Source organism: Budorcas taxicolor, chromosome X (genome assembly GCF_023091745.1).
Source record: "Budorcas taxicolor isolate Tak-1 chromosome X, Takin1.1, whole genome shotgun sequence".
NCBI classification, from domain to species: Eukaryota; Metazoa; Chordata; class Mammalia; order Artiodactyla; family Bovidae; genus Budorcas; species Budorcas taxicolor.
The window spans coordinates 129170696-129192338 of record NC_068935.1 but is presented as its reverse complement, the minus strand read 5'-3'; the positions used below and the strand labels follow the sequence as shown (position 1 = coordinate 129192338).

At 40.7% G+C, this 21643-nt stretch overlaps 1 protein-coding gene across 1 annotated transcript in view; it reads right to left on the bottom strand.

Moving 5' to 3' along the window:
• Nucleotides 1-21643, bottom strand: part of ACE2 (angiotensin converting enzyme 2) — a 47589-nt gene that overhangs the window by 16597 nt on the left and 9349 nt on the right. Inside the window, exons 2-10 of the mRNA XM_052663576.1 lie at nucleotides 19374-19532; nucleotides 17758-17848; nucleotides 15904-16047; nucleotides 14474-14586; nucleotides 13559-13664; nucleotides 10595-10692; nucleotides 8223-8392; nucleotides 6258-6484; nucleotides 1569-1713 (exon numbers count right to left, since the gene is read on the bottom strand). Of these exons, the coding sequence (XP_052519536.1) occupies nucleotides 1569-1713; nucleotides 6258-6484; nucleotides 8223-8392; nucleotides 10595-10692; nucleotides 13559-13664; nucleotides 14474-14586; nucleotides 15904-16047; nucleotides 17758-17848; nucleotides 19374-19532 (1253 nt within the window). The remainder of the gene's footprint in view (nucleotides 1-1568; nucleotides 1714-6257; nucleotides 6485-8222; nucleotides 8393-10594; nucleotides 10693-13558; nucleotides 13665-14473; nucleotides 14587-15903; nucleotides 16048-17757; nucleotides 17849-19373; nucleotides 19533-21643) is intronic.

Here is a 21643-nt window from a genome sequence, read left to right as displayed (position 1 = left end):
AAAACCATACAGTGAAAGTCCTAAAAATTCCTCTCCTGCACCATATTTTATGGGCTCTTGGTAGGCAGAATTTTCTAAAATTGAAACCTCACTGATTCTTCTGATTGATCTGATTCTTCAAGGCCAGCTCAAATGCCCCCTTATCTGTAAGTCCTGCCCCTGACCCCAAGCACCTGCCACCACAGCAAGCCCTCCAGTTCGCTAGGCCTTCTCTAGCTCTGCCTCCTTTGTCATTTCTCTCTCTGTTTTATAATTATTCACATACAGCTCCTTCTTGCTCTGGAGACTTGAGCACCTAGCGGACAGGGCTGTGTTCTGGTCATCTTTATAGTTCCAGGGCCAGCCACAATGCCCAATGCTAAGAAAAGACTTCATGTGGACTTATTACATGAATAGAGTACAATGAATCATTTTAAGGGCCTGATCCCATGTACCTTTGGAAATAAACTAAAAGGGGTCAAAAATTTAACCAGGATAAAAAGGTACAGAAACCATGTATTTGGCATTGTTTGAATACATTTGTCCTTTCTGATTGTGGGATCATGATAGACATAATTTTGGTAATACTTAAATGCTAGAGACAGTTATTAGAGATGCTGTTTCCTTCCTCCCAAGGAGGATTTATGTCAACAGATTGAATCTTAGCAGAATAGTGGCACTGACTTCAACTTATGGACGTGGGGCTAAATGTTATAATTGTAGATCTTCACTCCAAAAAGGAAAAACAAAGAAAAATCATTAACAGGAGTCTGACTAATATGGCGGAGAGGTCGCTTTTCTTCCTTCCATCTTCTTCAGGAGTACTTTCATCATTATTTCATATGTGTCTGAGCCAGGCCCTGCACAAAGCACTTGGGATATAGTGATGAATGACGTAGCACTGAAACTATTGAAAGGCATCACCATCTGTTGCCCAAATAGGGCAGGCTTTCACTTGCTTGGAATTCTCTCCTTTCCCTTCCACATACACCTGGTTAACTCCCACATTGTTCTCAAACCTCAGCTTGGATGCCTCTCCTCATCTGACTCACTGGCCAGGGCTTTGGATCCCCCCTTGGATGCTCACGGATCCCCACACCCTCCATCACAATTCAACACACTGCAGTGGTTTCATTTTCTACATCCCTCCATAAACTAAAAGCTCTTGGAAGTCAAAGAGAACATCAGAATCGATCAGCCTCAGATCCCTGGTGCAAACGATCAGTCTTGGATCCCTGGTGCTTTACCTACAATATGGGATTATTAATTTTTGTTTCAAAGAATGGACAAAATAAAAAATGAAAATGAACACATTGATTACTTCCTAAATAATATCAGAGTTTAACGGGTGCCTCAACATGCAAGAAGATAGAGCATGAGAAATTTTGTCACTTGACCCTGCTTCTGAGGGGGTGGGCAAAGCCAAGGAAATGTTATCTGAGAAGAAGGCACCCAAATGGAGACTTAATAAAAAGCAAGTAGTTAATGTGAATGTGTATGTGTCTATACAGGCCAATTAGATGCTTTTAAATAAACAGCAAATTCATGAGAAAACATTTTACTGATTGCGTGCATATTCACTGACTTACTTCATCTCCCACCACTTTTCCATCCACTGCTGTTTGGGAATTTCACCCTTAAAGACCATCCACCTCCACTTTTCTAACATGTAAGTAAATGGTAGAGTTCCAACAATTGTAAGTGCTTGCTTGAGCAGGAAGTTTATTTCTGTTTCTGAAAGGAAAATGGGAAAGGATAAATATTAAGATAAGGATGACAGTGGACATTTTGTGTTCAATAATTTCCTAATCTCAAGATATTATTCCTCAAGATATACTTACTATAAGCATGATCACATGAGAAATATTGACAGTGGACATAATAATATGTACTTATTCATTTTCTCAGCTGAGGGATTTGAAGTAGGGTGAAGCCTTGGATAGAATAGGTTAAATAAATCCACAAGTAACCCTGTTTTTTGCATTAGTTTCAGTACTACCTTTCTTAACTACCTCTTGTCAGAGCTAAGTAGGGCTATTTCACCTGCTTTCCTAGTCATACTATTTATTCTTGTAAGCTCCATGAAGGCAGTGACTGTCAATGTCTCATTCAAGACTATATGCCTAAACTGGTGTCTGCTACATGAGGCCCTGTGTGAGTCTTTGCTAAACAAATGGATATTAAACAGATGTGGCCAAAAGCCAGTAAACCAGGGAGGAAAAAAAAAAAAGAAAAAAACAGCCTCCCTCCTCTATTTATCCAGTGTATAATCAGAAGTATCATGAACTTTAAATTTACTGATATCTTCCGTCAGTTCAGTTCAGTTGAGTCGCTCAGTTGTGTCCAACTCTGCGACACCATGGACCGCAGTATGCCAGGCCTCTCTGTCCATCACCAATTCCCAGAGTTCACCCAAACCCATGTCCATTGAGTCGGTGATGCCATCCAACCATCGCATCCTCTGTTGGCCCCTTCTCCTCCTGCCCTCAATCTTTCCCAGAATCAGGGTCTTTTCAAATGAGTCAGCGCTTTGCATCAGGTGGCCAAAGTATTGGAGTTTCAGCTTCAACATCAGTCCTTCCAATGAACACTCAGGACCGATCTCCTTTAGGATGGACTGGTTGGATCTCCTTGCAGTCCAAGGGACTCTCAAGAGTCTTCTCCAACACCACACTTCAAAAGCATCAATTCTTTGGCGCTCAATTTCTTTACAGTCCAACTCTCACATCCATACGTGACTACTGGAAAAACCATAGCCTTGACTAGATGGACCTTTGTTGGCAAAGTAATGTCTCTGCTTTTTAATATGCTGTCTAGGTTGGTCATAACTTTCCTTCCAAGGAGTAAGCATCTTTTAATTTCATGGCTGCAGTCACCATCTGCAGTGATTTTGGAGCCCCCAAAAATAAAGTCTGACACTGTTTTCACTGTTTCCCATTCTATTTCCCATGAAGTGATGGGACAGGATGCCATGATCTTTGTTTTCTGAATGTTGAGCTTTAAGCCAACTTTTTCACTCTCCTCTTTCACTTTCATCAAGAGGCTCTTTAGTTCTTTTTCACTTTCTGCCATAAGGGTGGCGTCATCTGCGTATCTGAGGTTATTGATATTTCTCCTGGCAATCTTGATTCCAGCTTGTGCTTCTTCCAGCCCAGGGTTTCTCATGATGTACCCTGCATATAAGTTAAATAAGCAGGGTGACAGTATACAGCCTTGACGTACTCCTTTTCCTATTTGGAACCAGGCTGTTGTTCCATGTCTAGTTCTAACTGTTGCTTCCTGACCTACATATAGGTTTCTCAAGAGGCAGGTCAGGTGGTCTGGTATTCCCATCTCTCTCAGAATTTTCCAGTTTATTGTAATCCACATAGTCAAAGGCTTTGGCATAGTCAATAAAGCAGAAATAGATGTTTTTCTGGAACTCTCTTGCTTTTTCCATGATCCAGCGGATGTTGGCAATTTGATCTCTGGTTCCTCTGCCTTTTCTAAAACCAGCTTGAACATCTGGAAGTTCATGGTTCACGTATTGCTGAAGCCTGGCTTGGAGAATTTTGAGCATTACTTTACTAATGTGTGAGATGAGTGCAATTGTCCGGTAGTTTGAGCATTCTTTGGCATTGCCTTTCTTTGGGATTGGAATGAAAACTGACCTTTTCCAGTCCTGTGGCCACTGCTGAGTTTTCCAAATTTGCTGACATATTGAGTGCAGCACTTTCACAGCATCATCTTTTAGGATTTGAAATAGCTCAACTGGAATTCCATCACCTCCACTACTAGCTTTGTTCATAGTGATACTTCTTAAGGCCACTTGACTTCACATTCCAGCATGTCTGGCTGTAGATTAGTGATCACACCATCGTGATTACCTGGGCTGTGAAGATCTTTTATTTGTACAGTTCTGTGTATTCTTGCCACCTTTTCTTAATATCTTCTGCTTCTGTTAGGTCCATACCGTTTCTGTCCTTTATCAAGCCCTTCTTTGCATGAAATGTTCCCTTGCTATCTCTAATTCTCTTGAAGAGATCTCTAGTCTTTCCCATTCTATTATTTTCCTCTATTTCTTTGCACTGATCACTGAGGAAGGCTTTCTTCTCTCTCCTTGCTATTCTTTGGAATTCTGCATTCAAATGGGTATATCTTTCCTTTTCTCCTTTGCTTTTCACTTCTCTTCTTTTCAGAGCTATTTGTGAGGCTTCCTCAGGCCTTACAAATATCTTTCTTACCAGAGTTTAAAATGCTTTAACAAATTACATTATTTCATTTATCCTTTATTAGTGGTATAAATGGAGAAGGAAATGGCAACCCACTCCAGTATTCTTGCCTAGAGGATCCCGTGGACAGAGGAGCCTGGTGGGCTGCTGTCCATGGGGTCGCACAGAGTAGGACATGACTGAAGCAACTTTGCAGCAGCAGCAGCAGCAGTGGTGTAAAAGGGCAGTGGAGCTCATATCTGTTGTATAAATGCAGCTTACTGGAATGTAACCGGGGGGTATTATCACTGTATCTCTCTAGTGTCTTTAAAAATGATTTACACGTAAAAAGTGCTCAGTAAACACTTTTGGAAGAAGAAAGGAAGAGAGGGAGAAAGAAAGAGGAAAAGAAGGGATGAAGGACTTTATTTTGTCAAATATAATTCACAGATCAGGAGCAGAGCCAAGGAAAGAAGCAGGAGTTTTTCAAACCAGTGATTCAATCATCTTTGCCTGCTGTCAAGGAATATTAAAAAATGATAAAACACTTTTCTGGGAATTGATTTGAGAATGATCATTTAAAATTAGGCAACAGGTGTGATTACTGTGAAACCCCTTTCCTTTGTTGCTCACTTCTGGGAGGATACTGCTACTTGTCTATTACCCACTGGGTCTGTGCTTACACTTTTTCAGACATGATGATGGCTTTACAGTGACCTACTCCCAGGCACTTGTGAGATCATCAAGGTCTGGAGTCAGAAGTCAAGGCAAAGTGAACTGTCCACACAAAGGTGGAGCTTATGACCTTGACTTCATTGACTAAATAGAGCTGATGTTTATGTCCCAAATGGCTAAAATGAGGGGTGAGAAAAACATGGGAAAGAAGAACATATTTGGTTCTAAGTGTCCTTTTACAGGGCTTCCCTGGTGGCTCAGATGGTAAAGCATCTGCCTGCAATGCGGGAGACCTGGGTTCGATTCCTGGGTCGGGAAGATCCCCTGGAGAAGGAAATGGCAATCCACTCCAGCATTCTTGCCTGGAAAATCCCATGGATGGAGGAGCCTGATAGGCTACAGTCCATGGGGTCGCAAAGAGTCAGACACGACTGAGCGAAGAATCCTCACAGAAAAAAAATCTGGATCTCATGAATATTTGTTGGGTTCCATCAAGTCTAGGCCATCCAAAGAGAAAAAGGGTGCCTCGAATGATGGCCTGGATCTGAGGGGATGTTATGGGACAAATTCATGCTTCAGCTAGGTGAAAAAAAATGTTTCAGTCTCTTCCAGTCTTTGTATTCTACCACCTGCTCCCTAAGAACTCCCATAATATTCCCATAATATTATGGGAAAAGTTGTATATTAGGTCTTTGGTTCTGGTTCTGCCATGCTGCTTTTTGGCCTTGGGCTAGTTATTTTCCCTCTCATGCCTTCAGCTTGCTTCCTCTACAAAGTGATTTTTAGAATCTTTTCCAGCTCCACCATTGAGGTTTTTACCTAGAACTGGGGGAATTCAATCTGAACTCTGACACTAATTAGCTAGGTGACCTTGGATAAGCCATATCAGTTCTGTGGGTCTGTTTTAACATCTTTTTAAAAATCTTCTGGGTTTCCCTGGTGGCCGAGTGATAAAAAAATCCCCCTGCCAATGCGGAGGACACAGGTTCAGTGCCTGGATGGGGAAGATCCTCTGGAGAAGAAAACAGCACCCCACTCCAGTATTCTTGCCTAGAAAATTCCATGGACAGAGGAGCCTGGTGGGATACAGTCCATGGGGTCACAAAGAGTCAGACATGACTGAGCGACTAAACAACAACAATAAGTAAAATAAAATAAAAGTTTTCTGCTAGATGATTCTTAGAGTCCCAAGATCATTCACTTAGTTACCTCTTCTCAAAGACACAAAAACGAAAGTTGGCATGTTATGTTATATACTGTTTTTTTTTTAACCAGAAGCAAGTCCCAGTTACCCATAATTACATTATATTTTATATGGCAAAAATTAAATATATCCTATGCAGGACAATAAATACCTTTGCCCATGTCAGAATAAAGAATACCCAAAAGAAGCCATGAGAAAAATGTTCATACCATTGTCTTCATAAAAATCAGGTGCCAGAAGACCAAGCGCTTTCAAATAGTGAGGTGTAGCTGCAGACAGTGACATGATCTCCCCAACAGCTTCATGGAAACCTTCATTAGCTCCATTTCTGAGCAGGTAGGGCTGTGCAGCATACGCCATGTCATACTGGATGTGGCCCATCTCGTGATGGGCTGTCAGGAAATCATCCATTGTGACCTTCGTGCACATCTTGATCCTGAACAAAAATGGGCAAGATTAACGTGAACCTCACTGGATTTCATTTATTCATCATAATAGTTATATGGGATTTCTATAGCATGGATCACATTTCCAAGATTTATTGACCAATGAATCTTGAGGACCTACCTTACATATTCTAGAAACTGTTCTAGGTGTTCAATATAAAGTGATGGGCAGGGCTGAATCCTGTCCTCCTACTCACAGACTAATAGAAAGGAAGACAGAGTCTTTTACTACAAAAACTGAGGCAAGTGCTCTACAAGTGATCAGCAGACATGGCCTTGTCCATAATGATGAGTAAATGCAGGCCTAGTCTTCTGGAAGCACCAGGAATGGCATGACTCAAGATGCAATGAGCAATCTGGACCTTGATTAAAGCACAGCAGTTTGCCAGGTAGATGGCAGGAAGGGTCAAGAGACTGACCTTCATAGAAGTGCTCAATGAGGATGGCTTGAGAAAAGAATGGGAACACAGCCAGCAGTTTGGGACAGTTAGGACAGAGAAGCAGTAAAAAAAAAAAAAAAAAAAAAAAAAAGGAGGGGGGAGGGACTAGAAATTGACACTTGGGAATCATTAGCATGTAAGTAGGGGAGTGGATGTGATGGCCCATGGAGCTAGTGTAGGATGGCAAGGAAAGAGGGCCAAGGACAAGCCCCAGGAAGTCCCAGGATGTACAGGGTGGAGAGAGGAAAAGGGAACAGAGAGAGAAGTCAAAGAAGTCCAGAAGGGAGGACAATGCAAACACTAGTGGAAAAAAAACACATCAAAGACAACCAACCAACACTGTCTCATGCTGCTGTGGCCCAAAGACTGCATTTGGCAATTAGATACCAGTCCTTTTCAACTTGGCAAGAGCAGTTTCAGGTAGGTGAGTGGAGGGGTCATATTCCAGTAGGTGCTGTCATCTTCTCACCACTCTGAGCACACCATCCCCCTGATAAATACCTTTTAAGGACTCCCACTGCTCAGGAACAAACTCAATCTCTTTTATATACCCAATATGACCTCTTTTCCTAATTTTGGTTTTTCTCTATTCTCTTTGACACAATTATAAGAATAGGTACTTACTTAATGTCTACTGTGTGTAAGAGCCTGTGCTAGGAAGCTTATATACACTTCCTCATTTTCAACCTTACCCTAGTACTGGAGTCAGTAAGCTCTGGCCTGCAGCTGGCCACTTGTTGTGATAAATTAGACTTGACTGTGACACGGCCCCAACCACTTGCTTCCGTACTGTCTCTGGCTGCTTGCATGCCACAGGGCAGAGACGAGCAATTTCAACAGAGACCTGCGAAGCCTAAAGAAACGATTTAAGTACTCTCTGCATTTCTCCTATGATACATACAAGATTTTCCATCCACCTGTCCTAGTTCACTCAGAAGAAAGAAACAGGGAGAGGGGATTAATGTCTGATTCATCTATTTTATCTCCCATAAATCTTTGCACCAAGCCTTTCCTAATGGGGGCACCACCATACTTATGACCATGAAACTCTAATGAATGCATATTGTTTCAGACGAGGTAAACTGTCTAAAGGTGCACTTGAGGGCCTGATGACAATCCCCTTTTCCTCAGAAACCCAGATGTGGTCTCCTGGACTCCCAACCTCTATTCAAGGAAAATTCACTCCTCTCTTCCGTGCTCAGAGAATCAGACAAGGAATCCAAATTCATCCTCATCCCTCCATTGTCTCCTGTTCGAATTCTGGCAGTGTGAACGTCAGTCTCACTACCTGAAGTCACCCTTCCCCAAGTCCCACGCTGTGGGGTGGCAGACCACCTTCCGGCCATCGCCTGGCTCAGTCAGCATGGAGTTGTCCCAGAATCCTTGAGTCATGTAAGGAAGGCCGATAGACACGAAGAACTTCTCAGCCTCCTTGAATATCCTTTCTGCATCCCAGGACTGGGGAAAAAAAAGAACAGCATTTAATTGTAGCATTAAAATCACAGCATTCTTTTTGTTGGGTATGTACAAAGGCATAGCCTTTCTGAAAGGCAATTTGGCAACATGTACAGACAGCTTTCACAGTATTTATACTCTTTGTCTCAGTAATCCAGTCTCTAGGGAACTAACCTAGGAAATTTTCAGAAATTAGGTCAAAGAATTACATTTTAAATGATTTTTATTACTGTTTTTCAACTAAAATATATTTGACAAATTGTAAAGTGTTACAAAATGATTTTTAATAGAGGGAAAAGTGGAAAAAGACTCCAGAATGGCTAAGTAAATAACAATGCCTTTGTGGAATAGAAAACCTAAATAAATTGGATTTATAAAGAATTTGTATTGATTTTTAAAAATAATAATGAGAAGATAAAATATGTAAAACACTTATATAGTATAATTTTAATGAAGAAGTGCATTAAAATGTCAGGAGTAGACTGCGATTATATATGAATTTTTTTGCCTTTATGCTCCAGGTATAAAGACAAGTAGTAATGACCTTCTATTTGCTAAAAAACTGTTTAACTCCAGACAACAACCCTTGATTGAGTTCGTTCAGTGAACAAGGCCCTAGTATTAGGCTGGGGATTATTAGTGTCTGTGTCAGAGGAAGACACAAACAATAAAGCAAACATGAAGTCACCTGCTTTCGAAGTCAAAAAGGCCCACAAGAGACCCAGCAGCCAATGGGTAGCTGGGCCTTGGCTTCATAGTCTGTATAGGAACCTAAACTTTCAGAATATTCTGGAACTGCAGAAGGGCAGCAGAAGGTGTCTGCTATTCAGCAAATCTTTCTGGGAACCAGTGTCCCTGGAGCTGACCAAGACTTCTTTGGAGATAAGGCCCATACATCAGTCAAACTAAATTTGTATAATTGGTAGATAGTTAATGAATCACTTTTTAGTGACACAGAAAACTTCCTCTGATCTTAAAAACCAGTCAAGTTAATTTCTTCTCTCATGTCTGCCTTGAAAATAGGAAACTGGGTATAAGAGACACTATGGATTGTTGTTTTACCTTTAAAGGCTTAACGTCAGACAATATTGCTATTGGTGACTATGGTATTCTTAAGGAAAATGAACGTATACCAAAAGAGTGTAGACTGGCAAGCACAGTTAATATCTGTTGAATGAAGAATGAATGGGTAGAAAACCAGACTGCAAATTCTGTGTTCCAACCTTAATTGCCACTGACTGGTTGTCTTTGTGACTTTGGGTGAATCATTTACCCAAGCCTCAGTTTCCTCACCTACGACATGGAACTATCACAATACCTGCCCTGATAGTCCCACAGATTTGTTGTAAACATAACATTAGGAGAGATGGTGGGTGTGAAAACACCATAGACAGGCTAAGGAGGTACAGAAAAATGAGCCCCTGCTGCTACTCAATTGCAAAATGGGGTTAGAACAGCTGCAGGAGTTTGGGGGCTCTTGAAGCTTCACGTTTTCCTTCTGCTGTGGACTTATCTCAGGAATATGTTATGCAAGTGAAGGTGTTCATTGCGTAGTTGCTTACAGATTTAAAACTGTTCACAAGTAATGCATAAATACTAACGTAAATCACAGTGCAACGATTTGGAAAAATTTTACACAGCTAATAGATGTATGATTATAGATTCTACCCAGAATTGTAGAGTATTAGCTCAATAAAGAAAAACACATAATTACAGCTATAATATGCTTTCATCAATGGAAGGGAACACAGAGAATTAAAACAATTATTCCAAGATGGTAACAAAAAGTTTACTTGCAAACCATTGCAGACTCTTATGGTATCTTTAACAATAATGATTTTTAATATGTAAAAATCTCCTAAAGATATCCTTTTTTCCCCTATTCATAGAGGTTACTGACTACATAGCAATGACTAACTTTAGAAAGAATTATAAGCTCACAATTTCACATCTTATTGCTTAATGGAAAACCAGGTCATCTCCACTTTTAGTTACTCTCAGCAAGATGAATGCCATACTTATTCTAGGTACTAGATGTCACTGTCATTGTAAACTACTTTTCTATGAAAGGATACCTACATAAGAAATAAATTTAAAATTGCTTGAAAATTTTCTCATTTACATGACTTTATAACATAAGAAGAGAAAGGTAGCATAAAAAGGAATGAGGTTGAGGATTTAGTTTTCAAGGTGTCTTCTCCCTACCTGATTCTTCATTTTTTCAGTAACATCTATGCTTGGTTTGTGTTCAAAGGGGACTGTCAAAGAGTACAGATTTGTCCAAAATCTCCCCCACATATCACCTATTAAAATAAAAGATTTGTTAATATGTGATAAATACACTAGAAGTATAGACATGATTTTACATAGCACATGAGGTAGGACTGGTAAACAGGCCATAGAGTATTCTAGATTTAATTTATTGGGTTGGCCAAAAAGTGATGTTACAGAAAAACATGAATGAACTTTTTGGCCAACTCAATAGTTTCTGTGCTTCCTTTCACTACCTCTTCTCCTCTTCTCTTATTTTATATTTTCAACATTCCCTTCTTTTACTGTCTCCTCTAAACGGTTAAAATGGCAAGAGTGATGTGGTGAGGCAAACCTTGTTAGGGAATCATCCCTGTTTCTTTCATTTTAAATCACAATTCAAAGGCACAATGTATTAAATATATAGGACATCATAGCTACTATAGATTAGAAATAGGTTTATATAGTCCCTCATCCATGGGACAAAATACTACAAATTAAACTGTTAGTAATCTATGATATTGAATTTAAGAGAGAGTATATAGACAGATTTGCTGTTGCTAAGGGGAAGAGGGAGTGGGGGAAGGATGGATTAGGAGTTTGGGGTTAACAGATGCAAGCTTTTATATATAGAATGAATAAACAACAAGGTCCTACTGTATAGCATGGGAAAGTATATTCAAGATCCTGTAATAAACTTAATGGAAAAGAAAAGTGAGAGCATATAGGATGATCATTCAGGAAACTCTGCTAGTAACTAGTAACTAAGTTCCACTTTTATTACTATACTATAGTAATCTACTTAACTGGGTGACTTTTCAAACATCTCAAACAAATGTTAAACTGGATTCCAAGGCCAGAAACCCTAAAAGAGAAAATGGGTCTGGAAAAAAAAATCAATGTAACAGCAGGACCAGAATTCTGGCACCAAAGGAATGGAGCAAAATAACTACCTGAAGAATATGCCAACAAATTCATGTTTTAAAAGATAAAATCCAATAGAGATAGACGCAAACTCCTATGCTTCAACTGTCAAGAAATAGCTATTATAGAAATATGTGATATATGACATCAGGTTGAAACACAGCTCACATGTAAAAGACCAAAAGGGGTCCAACAAACAGTATGACGTGGCTTCCAAAATGCAAATATCACCTTAAGGTAAATGAATAGAATTACAGTATCTAGAACAAAGGAAGTCACAGCACTATCTTTATTCTATGTTGGTCAAACCTCAGCTGGAGTAACTGCTCAGTTCTAAGCATGATATTTGAAGAGGGACATCAATAAAGTTTTATTTTATTTATTTGCTTGTCCAAATGAGAACAAGTAGAAAAGTGAGATTTTTTAAGAATGGTTGAAAGTCTGTATAGGATATTTAACATACAAGAAGAAAATAGTGTATACATGATGACAATAATAATAGTAAAATATACTGAGTACATACTCTTGTGTCAGGAACTATGCTGTACCTTGACAGTGGTTGTTTACAAATCTCTAGAAGGCCATCTTGTGGAAGAAAAGTGGACATACTCTGGGTAACCTCAGAGCACAGAATTAGGCAGAATGAATGGGAGGCATGAGAGGGGTGTTGGTTCACCTCCACATAACGTAGGACTTTCTTGTAATTGGTACAGTGTAGTGATAGATGAGTCTATTTTGGAAGGAAGCAAGAGCCACTTCACGCCAGACAGGTTTAAGCAGAAAATGAATTACCAAAGAATGGTTGCCAAAGACACTGTAGAGAGTATTTATATATTGCTTTAGAGGAAAAAGTCTCCACTGCTCCTTTGTCCAGATTCCCTCATGCTAAGAAAGAGGCTTGCCTATAGAGAATCAGCTACTAGCAACTTAGCTTGCCTGTAGTAGGCCTGCTGTGTATGCAGGACATAAACTTTCCAAACACAGATATTTTCTTTGGCCTAGGCTTTGAGGGTGAGGGAGAGGGGAGGGAGGGTGATCACTCTCTGGGAAGAAATAAAGGAGTTCAGTAAAGGGCCCCAGGTCTTGCCTGGTCTACCAAAGCTCTACAGCAGGATCCTGAGTGCTCTGAAGACTGTTTCTCCTCTTAAGCTAGGCAGCTTTCTTCATGAGGAGGATTTCATTGATTACCCATATGATTCCAAACCAAGTATTTAGCAGCAAAAGATACTGTTGCAGTTGAACAGTCAACTTACCAAGCTTTCACTTAGGCTATACCTTAATTCTAGATAGCTTTTCTCTCACCCCTGACCACTCCCAACCAACTAAGCTTCTTTCGTCTGATAACATGATGCTAAAATCTCACCTCAAGGGTCAGCCAATCAAGCTGAATAACACCATTTAATTTCAGACCTCTCTGGTGGTCCAGTGGTTAAAAATCCACCCTCCAATGGAGGGGACACAGATTTGATGCCTGGTCCAGGCAGATTCCACATGCCATAGGGCAACCAAGCCTGTGTGCCCCAACTACTGAGCCCACGCTCTAGAGCTCATGAGCTTTAGTTACTGAAGCCCACGTGCCTAGAGCCCATGCTGTGTAACAAGAGAAGCCCACGCAGCACAACTAGAGAAAGCCCGCATGCAGCAAGGGAGACCAGCCAAAAAAATTAAAAAATAAAAATAAACCTGAGGATCTTAAAAAACAAAACAAAAACTTTTTTCCCCCATTTTCACTCTCATTCTCTGGTGATCTTAAATAACCCCTTTACCTATGGATTGAGCCCAAACAAAACAACTCTCTGTGTATAAAGTAAAGCAATAGAGGACAACTTAAAATGACTTTTCTGGTGAAGACAGTGCTTTCAAAATATGATTTCTATAATGTTACTAACTTCATTCACAGAATGTTTCAAAAGTTGGGCCTCACCCCCAAATAACAACCTTATTGGTGGAAACAACAAAGCGCAAAGTAGACAAGGAATTCCTCGAGTTTCTTACCAAGCAAATGCTCAGGGAGGCATCCAGTAGGGCTGATATAGGAAGGGTAGGTATCCATCAACTTTGCCCTCACATAAGCGTGAAGTTGTTCATATAATGGTTTAATCTGAAAAGCCCAGGAAGACAGTTTAAGACCAAGAATAGCCTATTCCAATTTCCAATTTCCAACACTAAAAATAGGGGCTTCTTTAGACAGTAGAATTACCCTAAGTTTTAATTTCTTCTCCTCTGGAATATTCCGAAGAGTTTGAAAGCATTCCTTCTTACCAGATATAGATGATGACTAGTTCCACTGCATAAAATAAAGCAGTGAACACATCTGGAGGTATACAAACACCACATGGAAGGTGTGCGTGCTAAGTTCCTTCAATCGTGTCTGACTCTGTGACCCCATGGACTGTAGCCTGCCAGGCTCCTCTGTCCATGGGATTCTCTAGGCAAGAATACTGGAGTGGGTTGCCATGCCCTCCTCTGGGGGATATTCCTGACTCAGAGATCAAACCCATATCTCTTATGTCTCCTGCATTGGCAGGCAGGTTTTTTTTTACCATTTGCACCACTTTGGAAGCCCCAATTGGAAGGCAGATGCAAAAAATATATATATTCATTTTAAGATGCTACCTACTTCCTTCATTTTTAAATTGAAGTATCATTTATATATCATAAAATTTACCCATTTTAAAGTATACAGTTTTGTGAGTTTTAATAAAAGTATACTTTTGGACAACCATCACTACTGCCCAGTTTTAGAACATTTCCAATATTCCCAAAAGTTTTCTTGTACCCATCTGCAGTCAACTCCATTCCCACCTCCAGCCCCAGGTGATCACTGATTTCTTTCTCTATAGTTTGGCTGATTATACACATTTAATATAAATGAAATCATACAATATGTGAACTTCTGTGTCTCGTTACCTCCGCAAAGGTACGTTCCACATCTTTCATCAACTGGTCACGGCTGTAGTCATAGTCCCCTGCCCCAGTCACCTCATAATCCCCTCTCCAATAGTCCCCGTAGTCCTCATAATCTGTTTTAAAAAGAAGAAAATGAGAACATCTGGAAAGAAAGAGATAAAGCACAGTATACATAGACTAGCCTTCCTGGGAGGTTAAAAAAATCCGAAGACCTGTCACATTTTTATCGGCCTTCAACTCAAAGGGATACAAATGAATAACACTAGCTAACATGCCTGAAATTTAATTCATTATCTCATCTAATGAGCACAAAAACTCTACAAGATGGTCAGTATTACAATCCCCATGGTGCTGGGTAAGAGCTGGCTCTTGGCTGATTAAAGGATTCGTCCAAGGTCACACAACTGGTGAGGGTGAGAGGCGGACTCCTAGTCTCCTAACCCCAGGTCTCTACTCTCTCCATAGGTCAGTTAGCATCTTTAGCTTTAAAACATGTGATTGGGTCTTTAAATTCTCATTTTGTTTAGGGCCTTATATTTTCAACTGTAACCCAACCCCTCTTGGACACGGCCACAGTGGGCCCATCTCTGTGCTTCATGCAGTGTCTCGTTATCAGGAAACATGAGCTTGGGTCGGGATAACAGCTAATAAACTTTGTAAATGTATTTTCGGCATTTTAATGTTTACATGCTCATTGGCAATGAATGATCAGGAAGATGAGGAGAGAAGTAAATATTTGGATGGAAGGATGTGGAGATGGGTTCCAGTCTCCAGTTTGCCTCTGGCCTGAGAATATGAGTTTAAGTGGCAGTAGAGCACAGAAGGACAGATGAAAACTGTTTTCCCTTCCTCAACCCCAGGAGGCAGTAAACGACCAAAACAGAAATTTCCTCACAATGCCATGGCTTGAGTTCATTATTCAGGCAGGAGGATAACTTGAGCGATATGGAAATTCCTCCCCATGTTAAGATTTTGATGACCACAGTTTCCAGCCTAAAGTACTCTGATTTGTTTCTTTCTGGGACACCACTCTGAGGTAATCACACAACTGACCTTTGAGAATGAACTGTGGCCACATGGGAGTTTAAAGGAGAGACGGTATCTCTGTCTCTCATCCTTTCTGGTAAATAGAATCTTTCCATCTGCAGACTACCTTAGGAACCCTCAGGAGCCTGAGCCCTTCCCAGACTACTGATTTGTTTGAGGCCTGGTAACTTAGTCTCGCTCTCAAGCCCTTTAAAGTGTAGAATGTCAATTCACCTTTCCTTATTCCCTAGTGGTCTCCTCTTGGAGACATGTAACCTGAATTGTTCAGCAGGTGATTAATTTAGGGATACCCCTTATATCAAAGGGCAGGCTTGGTAATTCATGAGAAATAGCCTCACAGCCCTATAGGGAGCTTCAGAACCACCACAGCCCAGCAAACTTACTGTTGGCTCTTGCCATCTCATTTTCCAGGACCACATACTCTTCATACAATGGCCTTAGTTGCTTGCCAACCTCAGCCCTCCAGCCTTCCCAAGCCCAGAGCCTCCGATTGTAGTCTCTGCTGTTTTCCATTATGTCATCCAAACCTATTATCACAAAGCACCCAAAGGGAAAAAAAAACATGCAGTTTTAGAAATTTTCATCTGTAAAGAATTGAAAGGCTGGCAAATATCAAGGTCATAAATGAAATCTCATGATTCATTCATGTCCTCACCCTTATTTTTTTTAATAAATTTATTTAATTGGAGGCTAATTACTTTACAATATTGTAGTGGTTTTGCCATACATTGACATGAATCTACCATGGTTGTACATGTGTTCCCCATCCTGAACCCCCCCTCCCACCTCCCTCCCCATCCCATCCCTCTGGGTCATCCCAGTGCACCAGCCCCAAGCATCCTGTATCATGCATCGAACCTGGACTGGCGATCTGTTTCATATATGATAATATACATGTTTCAATGCCACTCTCCCAAACCATCCCACCCTCGCCCTCTCCCACAGAGTCCAAAAGACTGTTCTATACATCTGTGTCCCTTTTGCTGTCTCGCATATAGGGTCATTGTTACTATCTTTCTAAATTCCATATATATGCCTTAGTATACTGTATTGGTGTTTTCTTTTCTGGCTTATTTCATTCTGTATAGTCAGTTCCAGTTTCATCCACCTCATTAGAACTGATTCAAATGTATTCTTTTTAATGACTGAGTAATATTCCATTGTGTATATGTACCACTGCTTTCTTATCCATTTGTCTGCTGGTGGACATCTGGGTTGCTTCCATGTCCTGGCTATTATAAACAGTGCTGCGATGAACACTGGGGTACATGTGTCTCTTTCAATTCTGGTTTCCTCGGTGTGTATGCCCAGCAGTGGGATTGCTGGGTCATATGGCAGTTCTATTTCCAGTTTTTTAAGGAATCTCCACACTGTTCTCCATAGTGGCTGTACTAGTTTGCATTCCCACCAACAGTGTAAGAGGGCTCCCTTTTCTCCACACCCTCTCCACCATTTATTGCTTGTAGACTTTTGGATCACTGCCATTCTGACTGGTGTGAAATGGTACCTCATTGTGGTTTTGATTTGCATTTCTCTGATAATGTGTGATGTTGAGCATCTTTTCATGTATTTGTTAGCCATCTGTATGTCTTCTTTGGAGAAATGTCTGCTTAGTTCTCTTTCCCATTTTTTGATTGGGTCATTTATTTTTCTGGAATTGAGCTGTGTATTTTTGAGACTAATCCTTTGTCAGTTGCTTCATTTACTATTATTTTCTCCCATTCAGAAGGCTGTCTTTTCACCTTGCTTATAGTTTCCTTCGTTGTGCAAAAGCTTTTAAGTTTAATTAGGTCCCATTTGTTTATTTTTGCTTTTATTTCCATTACTCTGGGAGGTGGGTCATAGAGGATCCCGCTGTGATTTATGTCAGAGAGTGTTTTGCCTATGTTTTCCTCTAGGAGTTTTATAGTTTCTGGTCTTACGTTTAGATCTTTAATCCATTTTGTGTCCTCACCCTTATAAGAGCTTCAAAATAATTCTGCAGAGAAAATAAACCACTGAGATCATTGAACTACTAACTTAATTAAACTACTTGAGTGTGGCAGGATTTATAGTGAAGTTTTGTTAAAACTTAAAAGAGCATCCGTGTGCTAAAATACACACATTTGGAATTTTTCCCTCTTTGGATTGTCCATCTGAAAGGCACAACATCACCATCTAATGTTAATCTCATTTTTAAAGCTTGGAATAAAAAAAAAAGTAAATTTTATAATCACTGCTCAAAATGAATAGCCCACCTGGTTCAAGTGCTAAGCACTCCTGTGTATTTGGGTCCAAAACTTTCCCAGTACTGTAGATGGTGCTCATTTTATTTAGAATCGTGTTCAACTACAAATTAAAGATAATAAACAATGTTAAAAATGGAAGATATACAAAAGAGAATGCTAATGTAGAGATGTCTTTTCAATCATGCAATTTTTTATGCCTCAAAATACAGAAGTTCACAGCTTCTTGGCCAAGTATCTTCTTTTATGTAGGGTTGGAGTATCTCAGCTAAATTTTCCCATCATCAACTAGCATGGACTGCCTTTATAAGCATATGATAAATACATGTGGAGTGACTGGAAAAAAATACAGATCTACCCAAATCCCAAGAATGTTTCTCACCTACACATGCGCAGCGTAGTGCGTTTCTTGTTCCATTCAGGCTTCACTGAGCATCTACTATGTCCTATACTCTGATAATTACGACATGAACCAGTCACTGGTCTTTAAGAGCCCCACAGACATGCCACAGCGAGTCATGAAATCAATGATTATATAACAGAGTGACAGATGCTACAACTGTCACCAGAAAGGTGTGGCAGGATGGGGGGAGCGGTTGAATCAGTAACTTGGAAATTCAGGAATGCCTTCAAAGAGGGGGCACATTAGAGCTATGTCTTGGAAGAGCAGGATGTCATACCCCTGCTCACTTTCATGCAGAGATGAACCCACTTGGAGGGCTGCATTCAGTCCAAGAATACTGACAAAATGAAGCCAGCAACCAGGACTGGTTAGGGAACTTGAAACCATCATATAAGAAAAAAAATCAACAGATGGAAGGATGTTTTAGGTTAGAGAAAAAAGCCTCAAATAGTTAAAAAAAATCTGCCTTCCTTTATTTGAAGACTATTATAGGAGACAGCCATTTGGCTCCAGAAGGCAGTAGAAAGTGGAGGTAAATCGCTTTACGCTCAATGGAGGAAGAATCTTGCCATTACTTAGAGGGACCCACGTAAGGAAATGATGTTTTAGAAAGAAGTGACTTGCCTATCCCTAAAGTGGTCTGAGCTGGGGTGGTTTAGCAACATTTTAAAGAAGTTGCAGAAGACAGTCAAGAATGAAAGGGGTTGGGGAGGATGAAATGACATATCGGGCTTCTCGAGCTTAGGACTGCTGATATTTTAGACCAGACGACTGTCACTGGGGACTTCCTTGTGCTTTGCAAAGTGTTTAGCAACATCCCTCCTCACTAGAGGCCAATAACACCCTTCAACAGTTGTGACAACCAAAAATATCTCCAGACATTGTCAAATGGCCCTGGTGGGCAAAATCACTCACAGTTGAGAAGCACAGACATGGACTAAGTGCCTGGTCCTCAGGAAGGCGACCTCTGTCACTGCATCTATGGACCGCAGAGCCCTGACTATCCTAGTTTAATGATGTGTCCTAACATACCAGCGTCCCCCTTCACTCTCAAAGGATCCCAATTTGGAGGATAAATTACATGATCATCCCACTGAAGCACAGCACTCTTTCTATTCTGAGCATTGCTAGGTTTGCAGATAAAGTAAGCAGCCCTGAGTTATACTAATGTTTACGATTTCCCCAGTATTTCCATGCTTGGGATCAGTGCTAGCACGTCACGTACTCGTTTGCTCTTCTCTGCCGAGAGCACTGAGGTCCCACTATGCTGAAGGGCCTTCAATTGACGCTTGAGTGTGAGATTCTGAATTTCTTCGAGTGAGTAAGTTCTGGCCATCCGGGACTGTTCTTCATAAAAGGCAGACCATTTGGCCCTGGCTTCATTCTGAAATGACAACAACAAAAAATGAAGCTGAAGTTAGAATGGGACTGTTCAAATAGAAGATACAGGCCAAAGAACATCTGGTGGAACATCTAATATTTCCTGAGTTATTTAATTCTCTACTTTGCTGAAGGTCAAGGTTTAGGTTAAGCGTGACCAAGCCACTCTTGGTCACTCTCTCTTCCTGGCCTTTTGCTTCGTTTTCCCAAGGGTCCTGTCCCCAGAACTGGAAATGAATTCTCACAGATGATTTATGTTGTGGGGTCCTGGAATGTACGGCCTTAGCACTGTGACGTGGGTGAGTCGCTCAAGGATTCAACGATAAACACTCTAAAGGGAAAGCCCAGCAGAGCTCAGAGCGCACTTCCTGAGAATACAGCTTCTCATGGTGATGAGAACCATGAGAAATAACCAGTTTGCAGGAAACTCCATAGTACTGTGATTTACCAGAGATTCTGATCTTGAATTTTGATCCCCAGTTCAAGACTGCCCTGAACACGGCTATTTGGTAGCCATGGTGATTATCCACTCACCAGAGAAACCAAGAAGCAGGTAGTGATAGCAGGGTTCACTTGCCCCCATCTTGACTTCTCCATATGCATCCAATGCAGTCTTCTCTCAGTGGACAAGCTCACTTCCATTTATCAAAGGGTAAAACGAGCAACCCCTTTCTACACTGTACTTCTCTAGACTATAAAAAAGAGGTAGCATATGAGGCATGTAAGAACTCCATTCCTCGAGTCAGACTCCTCTAACTAGCTGTGTGACCTTGAGCAAATTACTTAGCCTGAGTCATGTTACCTTATCCATAAAATGAGAGTAATAGTAGAACTCACCTCAAAGGGTTGTTGAAAGGACAAGAAAATTTAACAAATAATAAAATGCCTCTCAAGAGTCCCTGATACATCCTAAGCACTAAAAAATGGTAGCTACTTTATCACTTATAGAAAAAAAGTCCTTGTCCTTAAGCTGCTTATTGTTTTATCAAGCAGATAAGATACACATCATGAATGTTTCATTACTGAAACATAAAAGCCTATGATTCCATATAAACTATGAGTGGGGCCAAGCAATTCCTGTTATAGGGACCAGATTTGGCAAGGAAATGGCAACCCACTCCAGTATTCTTGCCTAGAGAATCCCATGGACGGAGAGGCTTGGTGGGCTACAGTCCACGGGTCGCAAACAGTCGGACACGACTGAGCGACTTCACTTTCACTTTCCTGGAGGAGGCGGAACTTAAGACAGATCTTAAAGTAGGCAGAAAACAGACCGCTGTAGAGTACTTTGCAAAATAATTTACCTCATCTGATTTTCTTAACAATCCCAAGAGACAGAAAATTATTCTATTTCCATTTTTCATTATGTGAAGAAGGAGCTAAGAAAAATGAACAGTAGAGCCAGCAACTAATTGCCAGCGTCTGAATCCTGGATCCTGAGGCGCACAGACTCTAAGATGGTTCCCAGGACCCCTACTTCCTGGTGGCACACCCTCCTGTGTCTCCCTTCCCTTGAGTGTGAGCAGGACCTATGACTCACTTCCAACAAGGAGAATACAGCAGAAGTGAAGGATATACATGTTTATGTTAGATAAGATTGTTTTGTTTGTTTGTTTTTAGCCACACAGCTTGTGGGATCTTAGTTCTCTAACCAGAGATCAAACTCGTTCCCTCCTGCAGTGGAAGCACAGAGCCCTAACCACTGGACAGCCAGGGAATTTCCAAGGCTATCATTTTTATCTTGTTTGAAGAATCTCCCTTGCTAATACTGATGCAGCAAGATGCTATGTTGTGAGCTATCCCATGGCTAGGGCCACATGGTGAGGAATTCAAGATGGCCTCTGACTGACATCCTAAGGAGCATATGAGGATCTGAATGCTACCACTAACCACATTAGCTTGAAAGTGGATTCATCTCCGGTTAAGTCGCAGATGAGACCACAGCTCTAGCCAGGACCTTGATTGTAATCTTGTAAGACTCAGAAGCAGATCCAGCTAAACTATGCCAGGAGATAATAAATGTGTGTTGTTTTGATCTGGTAATCTTTTACTCAATAGATAATCTTTTGTGGTAATCTTTTACACAATAGATAAATAGTAGAGATTCCAAAGCAG